General features: G+C 35.1%; 1 protein-coding gene across 2 annotated transcripts; it reads right to left on the reverse strand.

Annotated features, from left to right (window-relative positions):
• Positions 1–1834: 1834 nt before the first annotated feature.
• LOC129241540 (uncharacterized) lies at positions 1835–9072 on the reverse strand. 2 transcript variants are annotated; one of them, XM_054877933.1, is made up of 5 exons: positions 8800–9072; positions 8644–8751; positions 8442–8581; positions 7187–7447; positions 1835–2084 (listed from the first exon to the last, which is right to left on the reverse strand). In XM_054877933.1, the coding sequence occupies exons 2-5, from the start codon at positions 8670–8672 to the stop codon at positions 1951–1953; spliced, it is 564 nt and encodes a 187-aa protein (XP_054733908.1). In that variant the 5' UTR covers positions 8673–8751; positions 8800–9072; the 3' UTR covers positions 1835–1950. The 2 variants fall into 2 exon arrangements, with proteins under 2 accessions (XP_054733908.1, XP_054733907.1); XM_054877932.1 differs by having other exon boundaries at positions 8644–8734; positions 8800–9071.
• Between the last annotated feature and the right edge of the window lie 10823 nt (positions 9073–19895).

Consider the following 19895-nt stretch of genomic DNA (forward strand, 5'->3'; position numbering starts at 1 on the left):
GAATTGACAAATCTTTGGCCACTCGGCAAAAATTATTGGATGAGATGTTTTGCCCCATCTACCATATAGTCCTGAACTTGCACCATCTGATTACTTTTTGTTTCGATTTTTACAAAACTCCTTGTATGGTAAATATTTCAGTAATGATGATGTTGTCAAATCGTACCTGATTCAGATTTTTGCTAATAAAAACGAGAAGTTTTATGAACGTGGGATTATGATGTTGCCTGAAAGATGGCAAAAGGTCATTGACCAAAACGGGCAATACATTACAGAATAAGGTTATTTAGTTACATGAAAGAATTGTTTTTGCCAACCCAATAGACTGCGCAAATCAGAGTATCGAGGCCAGAAGGGAATATTTTGAATAAATAAACTCGAAGTTATCAGAAAAAAGCTCCTGTCGTTTCTATTTTAGTTCAGTCTTGTTTATTTTGGACTTCCCCTTGTACAGGGTTTGATTGAAAAGTAATGAGCCTTCCCGCGAGGAGCGTCTGCCAAGCGATCAACCGAATCGGCTGGTGGGGTGAAAATGATCGTTGGACCTTCCCCTTCCACTAGAAACCGGTCCCAGTTCGCTGGCAACAGCGGTGCAGTCAACATCGCTCCGCGCGTGAGAGCTGTTTTAAAAGTGTGTTAGGATTTTGCAGTGGCGAAAATGCAGCGTACGTTGGAGCAACGTTACTCGATCAAATTTTGCGTAAAGCTAAACAAAATGAGTACCGAAACCATTGGGCTACTCAAGGAGGCTTACGGGGACCTATCTCTGTCCAGTGCCCAGGTAAAACGGTGACACAAGTCGTTCAAGGAAGGCCGGGAGGACGTCGAAGACGAGCAGTGATCTGGAAGGCCTTCGACGACGCAAACAGACGAAGATGTGAACCGCCTTCCTCCGCCCCTCTGCATTGGCCAAAATGGGGACTTCTTCTTGTTCCCACGCCTGAAAAGAAAGCGGAAGGGGAGGCGTTTTGACTCCATCGAGGCGATCCAAAAAACTGTGACAGCCGAATTGAACGCGATTCCGGCGGATGAGTTAAAAAAATGTTTCCTGCAGTGGAAGGAGCGCTACCAGCGGTGTATTGACGCTCAGGGCCCTATTTTGAAGAATATTAGTTGTATAAGCCAAAACGTTTAATAAAACTGCTTAAAAAAAAATAAGGCTCATTACTTTTCAATCAAACCCTGTATATACATATAATTGACGCATACACAATTTTTGGGTGTTTGGACGAGCTCCACCTTCTATCTGCGGTGTGCGTCTGATTGTTGTTCCACAAAATGGAGGGCCTACAGTTTCAAGCCGACTTCGAACGGCAGATATTTTTTTATGAGGAGCTTTTTCATGTCAGAAATACACTCGGAGGTTTGCCATAGCCTATCGAGGGGCGACCCCGACTTTTTCTTTATTTTGGTCTTTCACCAAGATTCGAACCTACGTTCACTCTAAATTCCGTATGGTAGTTACGCACCAACGTATTCGGCTACGGCGCTCAAATGTTTACTACTGTTTGCTTATGTATAATTCGAATTACGTTTATTTTATCATCAAATGAAGCGAAACATTGTAGAGAGCTGTTAGAATCACCTAATATACTATATAAATATATGTGCATAAGATATACACATACACTTTTTATTAGCATTCGTACTTGGCCAAATTTTTTGACTCATGCATTTAACAAAATGAAAAGATAGAGAAAGTAAGATATGAAAAACATTAAGCATTATTGATTTCTGTTAATTGATTAAATTTATATTTTTAATGTAATATATTATATATTTTTATAAATCTTATGTACATTTTTTGAAGCAGTTTTATGCCATCAACTACGTAAATACCCAAATGTATGCTTTGTGTAAAATGGCGCACGGCTTATTTGTTGAGTTAATGCACATTTTGTTAATATTATATTAATTTTGGATATTGCGAGTAATGTTTTCTCTATTGACTCAAGCAATATGTAGAACATGATAAGCCGTTTCCGTCAGACGTGGTTGAGGCATAGTGGCGATTGGTGAGATGTGCTTCATTGAATTCTCCCATTCCTTGTAGCTGGGTGGATGTTTTTGCCAACCAATTAAAGCTGTTATGAAAAGAGAATAGTTTAAAATTCTATAAATGATATTTATATATATGTACATATATGTATGCATGTGCAAATGCAAATTAGGATCAGCCTAATCAGCCTAACAGCTGCACCTAATATATTATATGTAAGTATTTCGCGGCGAAGAATTTTTTTTATGCAAGTCACGCCCTCAATTTCGGCTAGTCTCATACAAGCGGCATATGCATGAGGAACTTAATTGTGTTGCGTAATATGTTAAATAGTTTTCTTGTTACTCCATTTATAAGTAAAAACAAGTCTGTATTAAGTATCTATCCCTTGACTTAAAGAAGTATAGTATAATCCTCAAAAGACTTTTCTTGGATCAATGCTTGAAATAGCAATCTATACTAATATTATAAAGAGGAAAACTTTGTTTTAATTAAAAATTCTTTCACCATTCGAAAGCTACATCATCCACGAGTAACATGGATTATATTTTATTTTGGAAATAGGGCTCGAGATATAGGTCAAAACGTGGACCCGGGTAACCTTCGGATGTGTATGTACAATATGGGTATCAAATGTAAGCTGTTGGTGAATGCTTTAGTCCAGAGTATTTTTCACGCCGCTCTGTGACTAGGGTCTCGAGATATAGGTCAAAACGTGGACCCGGGTAACCTTTGGTTGTGTATGTACAATATGGGTATCAAATGAAAGCTGTTGGTGAATGCTTTAGCACAGAGTATTTTTCATGCCGCTCCGTGACTGGGGTCTCGAGATATAGGTCAAAACGTGGACCCGGATAACCTTTGGTTGTGTATGTACAATATGGGTATCAAATGAAAGCTGTTGATAAGTGCTTTAATACGGGGTAATTTTCATACCTATTGATGACTAGGGTCTCGAAATATATGCCAAAACGTGGACCCGCCGTGTCTTTGAACCGAAGTAAACCAAACTTACACACATTGTTAAGTAGGTATTGAAGATGATTTTCGTATAGTTTGATTACCTATTGGTAGATAGGGTCTCGAGATATAGGTCAAAACGTGGACCCGGGTAACCTTTGGTTGTGTATGTACAATATGGGTATCAAATGAAAGCTGTACTTTGTTAATGCTTGGGGCGGAACTGAACTGTCAAATTGACAGTGTGAGTTACAATGTGTCAATATTTCTTTCTGATTTGGATGCCATAAGGAAAAAACGTAAGTGCAACATGTAAAAATTGTTTGTGAATTTTTTTGGAGTGGATTTTGGAACAGAGAATAATTTCTTACGAAATTTGAGAATTTAATGTGAAATCCGAATGAAATTATGTGTTCGTGGAAAAAAAATTTTTTTTCGTTTTTTTTTTTGAAAAATATAAATGGATAATGGTTAAAAAAGCTCCAATGCTTAAACATATAAATTGAAACGAAAAATTCATGGATGATCAGGAAAAAAGACGATTGCTTATTCATATGCGTTGATTTGAAATTTAAAAACAATCTTCTTTTTTCCTGATTTTCAATTTATATTTCATATTTACTCAAAAACAAATAGAAAAACAAAAAATATTGTTTATGCCTTTAAGCGCTTGAATAAAAAATAAAGAAATAAATAATATGAAAATCATATATTTTCTGTTCTAAACCATATCTATTCTATTTTAGTGTGCCCAGCGAAGGGGGCCGGGTTTGCTAGTAGTTTATAAACGACAAACAAGTTTGCGCATTGAGTGCCACTATAAATATTCTCTTAACGGATTCTCTCCCAAAAAAGTAATATATCTATTATAAAAGTTAGTCAAGGGGGCACCAAATTAATCATCCAATTTTGTTTTTGGATAACTGTTTTAATAAAAAAAATGTTTTGAATGATGCAAACCTTTATTTTGACATTTACGCCCTTCAAAACTTGTCTTTTTGCATGCTGCAGTTCACAAGTATCAAATATAATTAACAAACAAGGCCTTTTGCAAATTTCTACACAGGGTGCGTATGGTATTTGAGGACATGCATATATGTATATGTCTATAACTTCCCGAAACATGGAAGACTCCAACTTAACTCAAGAAATGAGGAGACTTGCAGTTATCATCGCTTTATGTGCAAATCGCACCGATTTACAAATCTCTAATTTTCTTAAGTGGGCCCGGTAATTCGTTCATAAGGTACGTCGTAAATTGGAAGCATCACAGGCGGGGATGCAGAATCTGTTGCAAAACGCAAAAAACATGAAAAACGGTCTGATAATGTCCGATCTGCAGAATTTATTCAACAAGCGATCATTGAGCACCCCTCAAAATCAATGAGAGCCCTTGCGAGGGTGCTTAATATTTCTGAGGGCCTTTTCCGTCGAGTTGTCCATGAAGAATTCCAGTATAAATCTTCCATTATTCGCAGAAGACTCGTTAAATCCTATATTACGTCGGACAAAATACAAGAACGGTTAGTTATCCGAGCAAAACGCCTTCTAAACAAAATTAAACACCCTGAAGCTCCTGAGATGTTTTGGTTGCTATCTGAAAAAAAAAACAAATTTTACCAAGACCTAAATACCAACCGCAGAGATGACAGATGGCTTTGTTCAAATTCTACAGAGGTTCCTGTTGTCGTGCACAAGAAGTTTCCAGTCACTATTATAGTTTTAGAAGTTGTGAGCAATAAAGGACATGTCCCTACATACTCAAAGATTTCGAGTGAATTCTGCTGTATATATCGAGATTCTGAGACAGTAATTAAGCCCATACATCTTCAGCAGGACTCTGCTTCTGCACACAAAGCGATGGCGACACAAGAATGGATGGCCGAAAATTTTCATGACCTTATAATATCGAGCTTATGGCCGTCTACCTCCCCAGATCTTAATGCCCTGGATTACTACGCATGCGGCGTAGTTGAACCTGGAAGCAAAAATCATCTTCATAACATCATTTCTTCTCTGAAGGCTGCAATTAATACCGTTAAGGTCAATATAAGGTCTCCTCGCCGATCGAGGAGATTATTGCAGCTAATGGCAATTTCAGCCCTCGTAGCCGAATGGGTTGGTGCGTGACTACCATTCGGAATTCACAGAGAGAACGTCGGTTCGAATTTCGGTGAAACACCAAATTATTGCAGCTAATGGAAATTTCAGCCCTCGTAGCCGAATGGGTTGGTGCGTGACTACCATTCGGAATTCACAGAGAGAACGTCGGTTCGAATCTCGGTGAAACACCAAAATTAAGAAAAACATTATTCTAGTAGCGGTCGCCCCTCGGCAGGCAATGGCAAGCCTCCGGGTGTATTTCTGCCATGAAAAAGCTCCTCATAAAAATATCTGCCGTTCGGAGTCGGCTTGAAACTGTAGGTCCCTCCATTTATGGAACAACATCAAGACGCACACCAACATTAGGAGGAGGAGCTCGGCCAAACACCCAAAAAAGGTGTACGCGCCAATTATATATATACATATATATATGTATATAAATTATATATATTATATATAATGGAAATTTCATTAAATGATTTTATAGATACTCGTATATAATAAGTTAATATGGTGCAAGAAAAGTTTCATTAAATTTTGTTCAAAATAAAAGCTAATTTGTTTTATTCCCAAGTTGCCCTCAAATACCGTACGCACCCTGTGTGTATGTATGTATACCTATATAAGTGGCGCTTACATCGTTTATTTGGTGCTATTCCATAAATCTTCCGATAGGGTGGTTAATTTGTAGTCGCCACCTTGTAGTTACGTTTATAATAACACATTTTAAGTATTTTTTTGTCAATTTTGTTGAAGGAAGTACACCTATAATATTTTGAGCATATGGGCGTTTTCCAAAACGCCTGTTGCTTTGTGTTCGATCAAAGTATCATGAGCTTCATGAGAGTAAACGGGGAAAAAGATAATCAGTAGTGGATTTCAAAAGTAATGGTGCGTTTGCATTATATTTGTCTGGAAAATCACAACCAGCGTTTATTCAGGAGCTCGAGCATCTTAAAGTTAATAACGTTTTTGTTTATCGCACCATTGCTCGTTAAAATGATACTGATACCATCGCGAAACGTCATGGAGGTAGTCATCAAAAGACTGCAACGTCACGTGAAATGGTACAAAAAATGAGGAAGTGACTTAACGAAATCCCCGGCGACCAATCAAGCCAATCTAATGGCGAACGAATTGAAAATATCTGACCGTATCACCCACGCATACTGAAAAATGATCTCAAAGACAAACCTTACAAGATCCAAAAGACGTATGATCTCACACCAAAACAGCAACGTGTCAGACTTGAGAGAGCGAAGGAGTTGCTTCGCTTAGCCGGAAGCGGTCAATTTCCGTTTGGTTTTCTGAGGAGAAGATGTTTCAAATTGAGCAATTCTTTAACTCGCAAAACTGGCGCATTTGACTCATCGATTGGCCATCAGCAGGCGGCACCCGCCACAGGTAATGGTTTGGGACGTTGTAACCGCAGATGAGCGCTGTCCAATCGTTTTCATCCAGCCTGGTGTCAAGGTAAATGCGAAATATTATCGGGAAAGTATTCTGGAGGTTGTTTTGAAGTCGTGGGCAGACAAACATTTCGGTGGCAGACCATGGATATTGCAACAGGACTCGGCACCGTCTCACAAAGCTCGAGTGAACCAAAAATGGCTAGAAAACAACGTTCTGAACTTCGTAACGTCCACACAATAGCTCTCAAATTCACCAGATGCGAGTCCGAATAATCTCTTTGGGCCATTTTGGAGAGCAAGGTCCGAACTAAAAGATTCACCGCGAGTGGGCCAAAATACCTGCAAGTCACATTCGGGAAGCCATAGGCAAGGCAAAAGGTGTTCATATCTAGCAAAAGTAAATTGATTATTTTGTATTATTTTCACACATTTTTTACTTTGTATTGAAAAAAGTAATTTTCCAAACTAAATTTATGGTCTTTTTAATTAGTTATACTTCATGCCCTATCTTTTATAATTTATAAACGAATCGTTTATCGTTGTACTATTGAAAAAGAGTAAATGCCAAATTTATGGGTATTTTAACTACACAGGAAAGCATTTTGGATAGTGTTTGAACTTATGACAATAGAAAAAACACAAAAAAAAGCGAACTAAATTTCTTCAAAAATTTTTATCAATTAGGTTCACCCTTATGCACATGATCACGTACAATTAGCGGTTTTCGGAAATGATACACCAGTCGCGCGTGCGCCCTCAGTTTTTGCACTCTGCCCTTGCATGGAAGCATTGTTGATTTCGCCAGTTGTTGATGAGTTTTTGCTAAACTTATTTTCTGTCTTTTGTAGGCATTTCAAAATATGCGTTTCACTGCGTTGTCGTCCACAACGACACGTAGCTAACATTGCCGTATACATATTTGGTGAAAGGAAAAATGAGTCACCTTGACCGGTGTATTTGAAGGGGCATAGTTCTGAAAAAATGATACAATGCCAAAGTCATCATTAAGTTATATTACTCACTGTGTATACACCTATGTATTTATGTAACATACATACAGTTGAACCAAATTGTCCCAGTGGTGGTTGAAAATAGCGTAAAATTACGTGTATTGAACGGATTTAGGAAGCATCTATTATTTAGTGCAATGAAATTTCAGCCATAAAGAGGGGTATATTACTTTCGAAATAGGATAATTTTATAAACAAAAATTTACATATTTTATTTAAAATAAAATCAGTACAAATAAAAATAAATATTTCATTCAACAAATCAATACAAATTACATATTAATTGGTTTGGCGTAGTTAAGAAGACTTGGTTGTTTGGTTTTGCGAAATAAATTTTAACTGCTTTGGCGCGAATATTTAGTAAATTAATCAATTCGCTGGAATCGTTATTGCGCACCACCACAAAACATCGCGAAGCCACGCTATACAAAGTGAACAGCACAAAGAAGTTCGTTAAAATGCATGGCCTTTATGACCTTCAAATGATCAGAAATTTTAACAGCTCTCAAAACGCAACCAAAAAGCTACTTTTTTAGAGTAATAATTTACCTATGAGTAATCTATGCGGTTGCGTTTATTGGGGAGCTCCTTTTTGAGAGATTCAACTGTATATACATACATATATACTCGTATACATATGTATATGCGTAAGTATGTGTTCGTCTTTATATACATACAGGATGGCGCAAATTTAATCATCCAAAATTTATCGGAAGATTTATAAAGTTTGCAAATGGGGTCATGCTTCAATCATATTTGTCACGTGTGAAGGGAGACAGCTGCAGTAAAAATACAAACAGAGAAGCAATGGAGCACGTAAAGGTCTAAATAAAGATTCCCATCACACAAAATTATTTTTTTCTTTAGTAAAAGAGTTATTCAAAAACAAAATCGAATGACTGTTTTTGCGCCACCTTGTATATTCTGGCCAAATATTGGTATTGCTGAGCTGCTCACCTTGTTTCCTGAGTGTATCTTTCAACTGTTGATTAACTTCGTTTTGATTGTAGACTCTGTTTAGTTTTTCGTCGGCAAGTTTAGCCCATTTTTTCTGAAAATTTCTACGTGCCAACTGCTCTATTCTCGCTGTCTCCTTACTGTGGAGTTTAAGGATGCTTCACATGGAAAGTACATGGTTTAACATATTTCAGTAACTCACCCTATTCCAAGTTGCTTAGTGGCATCCATACTTTTTTTTCGATTTGATTTTCCTTCTTTTTCTTCTGAGATATTCTGGCAGGATCTTTAATCTGTTAATATTTAAATGCTATTTTAGTGTAATGTGTTGTTATTTGTACGTATTACAACTGGTTACCAAGGCTATCACTTTATTTATTTGGTTGCATTAGTTACAAGTATCTGGATATGGTTTGTTGAAAGCCGATGATGAAAATACATACATACGTAAATATACTATTCGTGAATGTTCCAGGCGATAGAAAACAGAAAGACAGAAGCTAAAAATTGTTCAGCTTTCAAAGACCCTTTTCACATCTCTGACGAAATATGTGCAGTTCAGAGAAATGTTTGCTTTTAAAAAATTGAAGTTAAATAACAAAATATTTTCGAAATATTTCATTTGAAATATTATATTTCAAATAAAAGTCAGACAAGTAAAAATGCAAAACTTTAAAGAAATGTTTGAAAATGAGGCAACCCAGTTATAAAAAATATTTTGCATGAGACCAAGGCGCACTCATTAAAGGTGGTGACACTTTTGATTGTCAAAGCAAAGTATTGAGAAACTAGATAACAAATTCGCCTTGTTTCATTCTAAGCTGACAGCCACTTGGACAATTAATAACAATAATTGTATTTTTTGAGTTATTCAATTTTTTATTAGTTCTGAGGCTTGAAATGGAATGCCAAGGAAGCGAAAATCAACATTTTCGACACCTGCTCTTCTTTGCTTCTTATCGACATCAAAAAGCTGCCGAAGTAGCCCGGGACATTTGCGACATGTTTGAAAATGGTGGGCCTACAGTACGGAAATACAATAGTTTGCAAAGTTCAAAAATGGCGACTTTGACGTTGATCCTGCAGCGGAAGGCCTTCTGAAAAAATGAACGATCATACAACGATTCTCAATCACCTTCATTCAATGAGATTTACCGAAAAATTGGAAGCCTGGGTGTCTCACGAGTTCAACGAAAAAAAAACTAAGAAAGTCGCTATTAAATTACTTGTCAGCATCTTGCCTGCCATCGAGCAACCCGCGGTCATAAACAGCGTGTTTTGTACCGAATCGTCACGGGGGATGAGAAATGGTGAAGCAAAGAAAGGAGTGGATGGCTCCTGGAGATACGCCAAAGCCTAGAGTTAAGCTGGATTTTCAACCAAAGAAGTTCATGATATGTGTTTGGTGGGACTGGGAGAGCATAGTGCACTGGGAAATGCTCGAAAAAAATGCCACGGTCAATAAGGAGCTCTACATTGCCCTGCTACACCGCGTGAATGAGGCTGTTCGACTGAAAATACCTCATCTATATGGTGAAACCATACACACGACAACGCCAGGCTTTATGTTGCACAAATCGTCAAAGCTGCACTCCAAGAGCTCCAATGCGAGGTCCTTCAGCAACCGCCGTATTCTCCGGACCTTGCAGCAACCGATTACCATCTTTTCCGCTCCCTGTCAAACCACACATGAAAGGCGTTCAATAATAAAGAGGTCCTAAAAATTGGCTGAACAACTGCTTTGGTGTCAAAGGCCTGGCGATTTTTGGCGGAACGGCATGAATAAATTGGTGGAGAGGTGGGAAGAGGTTGTAAACAGCAACAGCGAGTATATAGTTGATGAACTTATTGATATAATTATTGTTTTTTGTTTTTCGGTAAACACGCTACGAACATATTCCCCAACCTAATATGCTTTGCTTGCAGTTCGTTTTCGAAGATAAAAGACAAAATTTACAAAGAAATCACTTAAGAACTATTATTAACTGAACAACTGTGGGTTTCATTGGAAAATTCTTAATACTTCTCACAAAAAAAAAAAAAAAATCGAACGGGCCATCGTACAAACACCTAGCCAAAAATACCAGTGCTACCCAGTTGATATTCAATTTCATGGCATTATTACTAATACAAACGCAGTTTATGTTTTTTAATTTTCGAGTCTTTATTTAATTTTTTTTTCACTTCGCTAGAATTTGAAATTTCTGTTTAAACTCCAAACGGACGTTGAAGATCTGGTGATTATTTTTTTGAATTGCTGCATGATTTTTATTATATAATTAAATATATATTTTTTATTTGTATGTATATAGATTCAAGTATTTATGTATATATGTATATTTTTGCAATCTTTTGGTTTTGCCTGTCATTTATTTTAATTTTAATTATTTTAAATTTTTCGACAACAACAATAATAATAAGTAGTTTACATTTTTATACATCTAACTGCTTACCATTTATCACTACTAACATTCGTGCGCTCCTATTTTATGTATTTTTTTCACGTCAATGCTACTTTTTTGCATAATCTTTTATCTTTAAAAAATTTTGCTAATCTTTTTCGTAGTTGTCTGTGTTTTATTTAACTGGTTTGTGTATCTGAGTTGTTTAAGATTGAATTCATTACAACAGAAGAAAAGCAGTTGTGAAAGTAAATTTATATTTATTAATTGAGCTTTGCATTTAGAAGTTGGAAGAAAATTGGTTATTTTGAGTTGATACAAATTTTTTTTGGCTGAAAGCAAAGGCAGACAAACTGCAATATGCATGTAAAAATACATATGTATTTGTGGAATTTTTGCTAAATATTTGATTTTATTCTTCTTGTTTGGAAAATTTGCGCTTGGCGCAGAAATAAAAAAAATATAGAAAATAATTTTTTTCTTCTACGTTAGCAACTGCTCCGCTTAATGTATTATGAATACGGTTTCGCTTTATTTACGTTTTGCCATGACATTATTGATTAATTATTTATAATTCGTTCCTTGTTTCTAATTTAAAATTACTTATTGCATTTCATTTTGATTTAATTGAGTTGATTTAAAAAATATATGTATTAATTTTTATTATACGTATGTAATACTCGAAAAGTGGAGTCCGATTCCGGTGCATGCGCTACCATTTAACACTTAGTAAATCGCTTTATTTGTTTTTTCATAATTTTTATTTTCATTTTCATAAATATGTAGGTTCTTTACTGGCTTTACACTTTATGGCCGTATGTCGTTTTATACAATTATTTACAATTTTATGGAATTTTAAATTCTTTAGCGTGCCTGCAATTTAATTCAATTAATTTAGATTATTTTTTCTAGTTTGAAACATTAAAATATCAGTCGATGATTTAAATGTTCTCACACAAATATATTGCACCCCGCTGATCATGCTAAAGAGAGCCTTTCAAAATTAAAAACAGGGTAAAATTTTTCCCATCAACTGCATTCTTTCAAGATCATCAATAAAACTCTTCAACGGACCAGCGAGTGCCAGCGACTTAAGTTTAACTACCAATTTGCTTTTGAAATTTAAATATCTGTATTTATGTATTTTCATAAAACTTCGATTTGTTTAATTAAATTTAGAAAATGATTGTTCCATTTCTAACACTTGAACATTTATTCATAGTGCAATCAACATTTTTTTTATTTAAATTTTAATATTTATTTACTTCGTAAAATAATTTGCATAATTTTTTACTTACATTACTGCTGCCGATTTTTCACGCAACATATTCGATTACTTAATTGTAAATGGAGGTAGTTTAAATTAGGTTTAAAACTAGAAGTCAACTTTTCTTAACTTTTTTTAAGTAGTAATTATAATATTTAGATAATAATACACTCACTCAATTTGGCACCCAAAAAATAAAATGTACATACATTAAAAAATATAAGAATCTTTTAATCAAAATCGATATTGTGCGATCATGGATGCATCCCCTATTTCTTGCATCCCCTGCGGCTAATCCCTGAATAGGATGAAGGAGCCCAGTCACTCCGAGAATGATAGAATACGACATGCTGCAGATTAGAGTGGAGTTTTGAGAATTATTTTGCCATGACATAGTTTCAGAAGAGTAGTCAAATGAACTCGGAGGAGGTAAAAAATAGAAATTAAGATAAGTCCGTGTAAACATGGAGAGTTTTTTGTAAACAAAAACACTTAAAAAAAATCTAAAATCAAGTTATCTCAACATCTAATTCATATATGGCATTCCTCTTATCCTGGACATAGACGGAAAACAAATCCCAACAATCGGTTGAAATTAATTTTGGATTTGTATTTGGATTTGTTTAAGTTTCGCGCTGTTCATTGCCGAGTGGACATCGAACGCGGAAAAAAATTATTGTCATGTATGGTATTTATTTGTGCTTGAAGAGAAGAGGGAGAGGAAGGTTTTTTTCACACTTTCTATATTAGCGGTTTTGTCTACTTCGTTATATTTTTCTAATAAAATTTGCCATGATTTTTATATTTCTGTCTTTATATTCAACTCTCTCCACAATGATGGCTGCAACAAATCTTTGTTTTCCTCAATAAATAATTTATTTATTAGAATTCGTATTATTTATGGGCCTGCCTCAATAAATTTTTTGCTTAATGCTGTCCTTTGTCCGCTCATGTGCACACTTCAAAATTTCTAAAGAAATGGGAAAAATTGTCAACTTCGCCATACACGCAACCGATTGCAAGTTGACAAAATTTTTTGACAATTTTCGATCGGTTTGACAACACGCATCAATCTGTTTAAATTTCAACCTATTGTTTGGATTTGTTGTCCGTCTGTGCCCAGCTTAAGGGGAAATTGATGTCTCATTTTGAGATGGAGTTGTAAATTTTTACATATAAGGATTTGCCAGCACGAAAAACAGCTATTTACAAATACGTGCTCATACAATGAGTAAATACAAGGCTGATTTATGAAAAAGTGCATGATATACATATAAATATACCCTATGATCAAAATGTACCGCGAAGGTGGTGTTGACTGTTTTCTCGATTGCCAAGGCGTAGTGCACCATGAGTACCTTCCATCTTGCCAAACAGTCGATAAAGAATATTATTTAATCGTTTTGAAGCGTTTGAGAGATGCTGTACGTCGCAAATGGTCGGAAATGTGGGTAAACAATTCTTGCCCAAATTGTGCTGGATTATTTGACCAAACACCAAACACCAAGTAATTACCATCGTGCAAGCACCGTATTCACCTGATATAACCCCGTGCGACTTCTTTTTGTTTCCCAAGTTGAAGTTACCACTTCGTGGAAGGAGATTTCAGTCGATAGAGGAGATCAAAGAGAATGCGAAAAAGGGAAATGCCATCCCTTCGCCGGCCTACCAGGGCTGCATGGAGAACTAGGGTAAACGTTGGCATATGTGTGTTGCTTCAGACGGGTCATATTTTGAAGGAGATGAAATAAATTTGCCTAAAATTTAACTCTGTTTTGTTTTATTTAAACATTCCCGACACTTTCTGTTCACAGGATATGCATACAAATAGGAAAAATGTGCAATTATACCTAAATTAATGTAGGAGGCCAACCTGTTGCAACTACTAAGCTGATATTTCGCACTTATTTTACATAGAGAGGTTAAGATAAATAGGTTAATAAAAATAATGGAGTTTTCTATGTATAAACAATTTCCTAATTTCGATATCGACCATATGTTACTATTGAAAATGACAAAGAAAATAATGAAGCAATCGTGCAAACAAAATTTTTATGAGGCCAATTTAAAGGAATTTGCGCGCTGCAAGGACCATATTTTGGACAGTTAGATCGTTATGCTTTTGCCCAAAGTTTCAAGAATTTTACATCGGGGAATGATGCTATAAAATATCGGGCAACTCAGCGTTTGTGATTGCATCTTGAACAAGCCCGTAATCGCGCAGGAGAACTAGTCTTCTCTACCATACACACATACATAAGTGTGTATGTACGTTATATTTAGATAAAACTCAAGTAATGATTAAAAATAACAATTTTATTCCGTTAGTAACAACTATTAACGGGAATCTTTAGTATTATTCTTCGGAGTTTTAACGAAGGCGTCGCTTACATACAAACATAAGGAGGATTTGTAAGTATATGTATGCGCGGTTATCGTTGTTCAGTTGAAATCTAGTAAATAATAATAGTGTTATGGCCATATACTACATACATATGTATGTATATATATTTGGTTGTAATACCGTTTGCATTTTTATAATACAATATGTACGTATCTATGTACTTTATGTGTAGGTATAAAGTTAACGCATTAAATAATAGTTTTCGATGAATATTTTTCAGTGAGGGAAGTGAAGGGAGGGAGCCTTGTCACACGAGAAATGCCAAGCGTAAGCGCCATTGAAGTTGTCTTATTTTGTGGACTTTTAAAACAGTATTTTTGTTTTTTTAAATAGACACAAACAGTTTGAATATTCTTTAAGTCACTTATATTTTTTTATTATCAGTAAACTTAGCAATGTTGCTTTCTAAGTTCCATTAATTAGTTTCATATTATCCAAATTTAATTTCTAGCAACACACTAAGTACTCTAACTGTTTTTCTTGTATTTTATTTTAGTATTTTTACATATGCACATTAGTAGACATGTCGTTATTTTTTAATTTGTTTAGAATACCTCTTTCAACTTTTCAATTTTGTTGCTTGATTTTGTTTTTGCGATACTTGTTTTTTTCAGGGTTATTTTTGGACTATTTCATTAGACAACAAGAAGAGATTAATGTACATAAATACTGAATTTGGATATTACATTTTCTTATTTTTTCTAGTAAATATTTAATTGGTTTGGGAAAAAACATGATTATGTGAAAAAAATGCTGCCAATATTAAAATCAAATCAATTTTTTTTTATTTAAAAACAAACAAAAAAATATTGAAAAAATTAAATAATACAACATAAAATGAAATAATTTAAAACAAAATGAAGATGGAATACAATTTTTTTTATGAACGTTTTATTTTTTATTTTTTTAATAACTTATGTTATAATTTGCAAATGTGAAATTTGCGAATGAAATGAGTTACTCCGTTTTTAGATGAAAACAAGATATTTCGTATGAAGTATTAGGTGAGACTATTACATAAAGAGAATGACGCTCCAAAACATTTTTACATTTAATCATGCAAGGTGGCATAAAATTAATCACCCTATCGGAAGATTTATAATTTTTGCAAATGACGTCGTAGGTCAATTACATTTGAGACTTGCGAACTAGGCAGCTGCAGTATACAAACAGGCAGGCAATGAAGCCCGCAAGGGAGTTTGGCCGTGCTCATACTCCTATTTGTGGTATGCATCTTGGATCTTCTCCACAAATGGAGGGATCTACGGTTTCAAACCAATTCCCAAAGGCAAATGGTTTTTTAGGAGGAGTTTTTTCATGGCAGAAATATACTAGGAGGCTTGCCATTGTCTGCTGAGGGGCGAACGCCAGGTAAAATTGTTCCTAGCATTTGATGTTTCATGTTCAGAGGCTCGAACCTGGGTACTTCCGAATGACAGTTATGCATCAACCCATTTTGCTACGGCGGTCGCAATACTCCTTGTTTGAAACTGGGAAGCTAAAAACTTTTCGGTTCTAACATATTACTTTAGGAAATCGAGCAAGGATTTGATAATAGTAATGTTGATTAATAGTTTAACAAATACTTAATAGTTCAGTCTAAGTAGCGGATCTTTCAAGTAGCATGCAATATTTAACAACCGTTCGTTGCTCCATTTGAATTCGAAAAAAGGCTATGGCTATAATGATTTGCTTATATATACATTAACTGAGAGGTACAATGTTTAAAATATTTCGCTGGCGTTTGACTCTATAGCAGCGTCAGACTCGTTATTTATTAACCACACCTCGTGTTTTAGAAGGATGCTACTTTTGTGGAAAAAAGTTGTTATGTAAGTAAAATATCTTTTGCATTGCTCAACCATCTTCTCTTGTCCCATACATACTACAATATATTTTAGGTAGGCTAAAAACTTACTACTTAATACGTCCATTGTGAGAAGTTGGCAGTTCTTTTCACAGTTTAATTTGTAATTTTGTGTTTTAAAACTAAATACGTGTAATTGTGATAATTTTCCGCTAAATGTTTTTTTTTTAATATTTTAACTATAATTGATCGTTCGACGCAATTTCTTGAAACCATTTGATGAAATATTTTATAGACACTTGGCTTAAAAGAAAAACTGAAGTGAGAATGAAGATTAGAAAATAAAAGTTGTGCAATAACTGTTGCACAAACAAATTCCTCTCAAATTAAATAATTCTTTCAAGTTGTCTCATTCGATGCAAGTTTGTCATAAATAGAAGAGTTTAAGCGATTAAAGTATAGCTGCACAATTGTGTTTATTAGCATGTTTTTGTTGTAAAATACTTCTTAAGGGATTGTCATTCTGATATTCAGCTAAAATATGAAATTATCAATATTAAATAAATAATTTAAATTTTATGGCATATCACTAAGGAGAGACAAGTAATTTTCGATTTAAATTTGTGGCACTGGGTCTAATTTTGGCCTCATGAATTAGTTGCAAGATTCAAGATTATTCAGATTCACCAGAAAATTCAAGATAAAGTACCAAAAGAATACCAGGCAATATTAAAAATATGCTATGAACATTCTGTCAAAAAAATATCGGGAATTGTTCATTTAAAAAGCGCGTATTACACATTCCTGTATGTCTAATTTTTTTTTGCTGGAATGTTGGTACAACTGTCCTCTATAGTGTCGCAGAGTGTGAGCGTGATCTGTCAATTAATTTATTTTGGCATTTAATTATATCAGTCAACCGCAGGTGTGCTCTGCGATTTCCATTATGGATAAAAATAACGAACAAATAATTTGTCTTAAATTTCGTGTTTTGAACGGAATTTCGTGTGCCGAATCGTTGAAAATGTTGCAGAAAGCCTATGGCGAGTGTGCTTCATCAAAAACACGGGTCTACGAGTGGTATAAGACTTTCGTAGAGGGCCAACGTCTTCAACGGATGAAAACGTCGACAAAGTCAAGGAAATGGTGATATAAAACGATTATTTAAGTTTGAGATAGGTAGCTCGTGACCATAGCGTGTCTCACGAATCAATTCGCAACATTTTACACCATCAATTGGGCATGAGACGCGTGGCTGCTCGACTCGTTCCAAGAGAGTTGAATTTCTTTCAAAGATTCATCGGAAGGAGTTGGCTGAAAACATGCTTGAGCAAGTGAATTCGGACCTAACGTTTGTTTAGCGCATCATACCAGGTGATGAGACGTGGATATATGAGTTTGGCATGCAAACTAGTCAACAGGCGGCTGAATGGCGCTATGGGCGAGACCCAAAAAATCACGTCAAAGTCGGTCAAAAGTGAAAGTCATGCTAGTCGTTTTCTTTGATTGCCATAATGTTGTGCACTCGGTGTTATGAATTCATTCTAAATGGTTCTACGGTAAATAAAGATTATTATTTGGAAGTTATGCGACGTTTGAGAGAGATTGTGCGTAGAAATCGGCCCATTTTGTAGAAAGAAAACTCGTGGAACTTGGACCATAATAATGCCCCGTCTCACAAGGCTCATATTGTGAAAACTTTTTTTTACCAAAAACCCGACAAATATCATCGAACAACCACCGTATTCATTTTAGATTTAGCACATTTGGATTTGAGGTTATGTAGCCTTGCAGATGTTTTCTTTCACCAAAATTAAAGGATGGCATCTTTAAATACAATCCTTCTTTTTTCAAATGGCGTTTTGTTTGCTCAAATATCATTTTTTTCGCAGAGATATCGCATAACCTCAAATATGGGCAAAAATGGTGTTTTTTGCACTTTTAGGTTAGGATATCTCAAAAACCAGAGCTGATAGAGCAATTCTGAGGCCAGATTTGGATTCAGCGCATCATAAACCTTCGGAAATATATAGTCTGGTTTCTGGGTCTGAATGTTGGTTAAATTTTGTCGGCCTAGTTCCATTAAACACGAAAGATACGATTATCGTAAAAGCTCAAACTAATAAATTAATTTTAGTTATCAATCCGAATTTTGCATGGACAGAGAAGCAGATATTAGTTTAAATTATTTCGGATACTTTTCCTTGTAGACTAGTGTTATTAAAGGTTTGCTCACTAGTGACACTTGATTTTTGACACTCCCTTACAAAAGGTTGTATTTAAGAAGGTGAATAAAGTGGAACAAATTAAATCCTTTTTGGTAAAAATGGTAGCAAAACAGAATAAAAGTTATTAGCGGAAATTGCCAAGTCTAATATTAAAACAAGAAATTATTTCACTTAATCCAATATTTAAATATATTAAATTAAAATATTTCTTGAATTAATTATTAGATTTAAAATGATCGTGGAATTAAGAAGCTTCGCCAATATGAAATTATTTTGTTAAAAATAAATAAATAATTGGCACGTACAATTCTGTTAGTTGTTTGGCCGAGATTCTCCTCTTATTTGTGGCGCGTGTCTTGATCTTGTTCCACAAATGAAAGGACAGTTTTAAGCCGATTCAGGCAGATGGTTTTTTATAAGAAGCTTTTTCATACTGGTACTGTGCTTTGCTAAGTCTCCTCTGGGCACTTCATCCATTCATGGTAAGGTGGGCTCATCGAAAACAAGTTCCGTCAATCTCAACTTTTTTATAACGAGGTATGCAATGTTATCGGTCGCGTCGGGACTATCCAATTATTCTCACTGTCGTAACTCTTTGGAAATGCTAGCTCTTCAAAACATCACAAGAAATAAAGCTTAGTAAATTCTCCACTTATCGATCTTAGATTACGCCAAATACTCTATCATGTCCTAACTTAAGCGGTATGTATTCCATGTCATACTACCATAGTCTGAACATACCGATGAGAACTCTTTAGCGAGTTGTTGCTCGTAAGCAGACCATTTTAAAAATGAAATGTTTTTTCTACAACTTTTACTTTTCCTCCATTGTTACTCAAAATTTCTAGAGCTAGCAACCCAGTGTCTTGTTAAGGGAGCCGATTTGTCAAGAGAGAACGAGAAAGCTGCTTACTGAGCAAACCTTTTATCATTGAATCATGCTCGTAGATTATATTCAGGTAACTTTAGGCAATTAATATTACGAAGAAAAATTAAGTCAAATAAATCCAATTTATAACAAAAGCAAAGTTTGTAATAATTTTGAGGCGTGTGATATTTTTCAAGAGAATTAAAGGATTACGAAAAAGTTCTTAGTCGCATTGATCAAATCACTACTTTCTTAAAAACTGTCGCCATCACTTTGGTAAAATATATTCTCTATTCCTGCCAATACGGAGCTGGGTATTCCGAAAAAGGTTCACCACAATACTGAAATTATTTGTTCTGTAGCAACTGATACAAATTACTCTCAAATAAACAATAGTGAATATGTTAAATATTCCCCACATTTCAATGCTGTATCAGAACGTCGTGGGCGAATTGGCCGAATAAATGCATGACGTTCT

This window comes from Anastrepha obliqua, chromosome 3, assembly GCF_027943255.1.
Source record: "Anastrepha obliqua isolate idAnaObli1 chromosome 3, idAnaObli1_1.0, whole genome shotgun sequence".
Taxonomy (NCBI): domain Eukaryota; kingdom Metazoa; phylum Arthropoda; class Insecta; order Diptera; family Tephritidae; genus Anastrepha; species Anastrepha obliqua.

Coding starts and splice junctions, on each gene's coding strand:
- LOC129241540 (XM_054877933.1), bottom strand. CDS start 8,672: ATGGATGCCACTAAGCAACTTGGAATAGG. Junction 7,448..8,441: donor AGATACACTCAGGAAACAAG/GTGAGCAGCTCA, acceptor TCATTTTTTCAG/AACTATGCCCCTTCAAATAC. Junction 2,085..7,186: donor ATTTCCGAAAACCGCTAATT/GTACGTGATCAT, acceptor TTTTCATAACAG/CTTTAATTGGTTGGCAAAAA.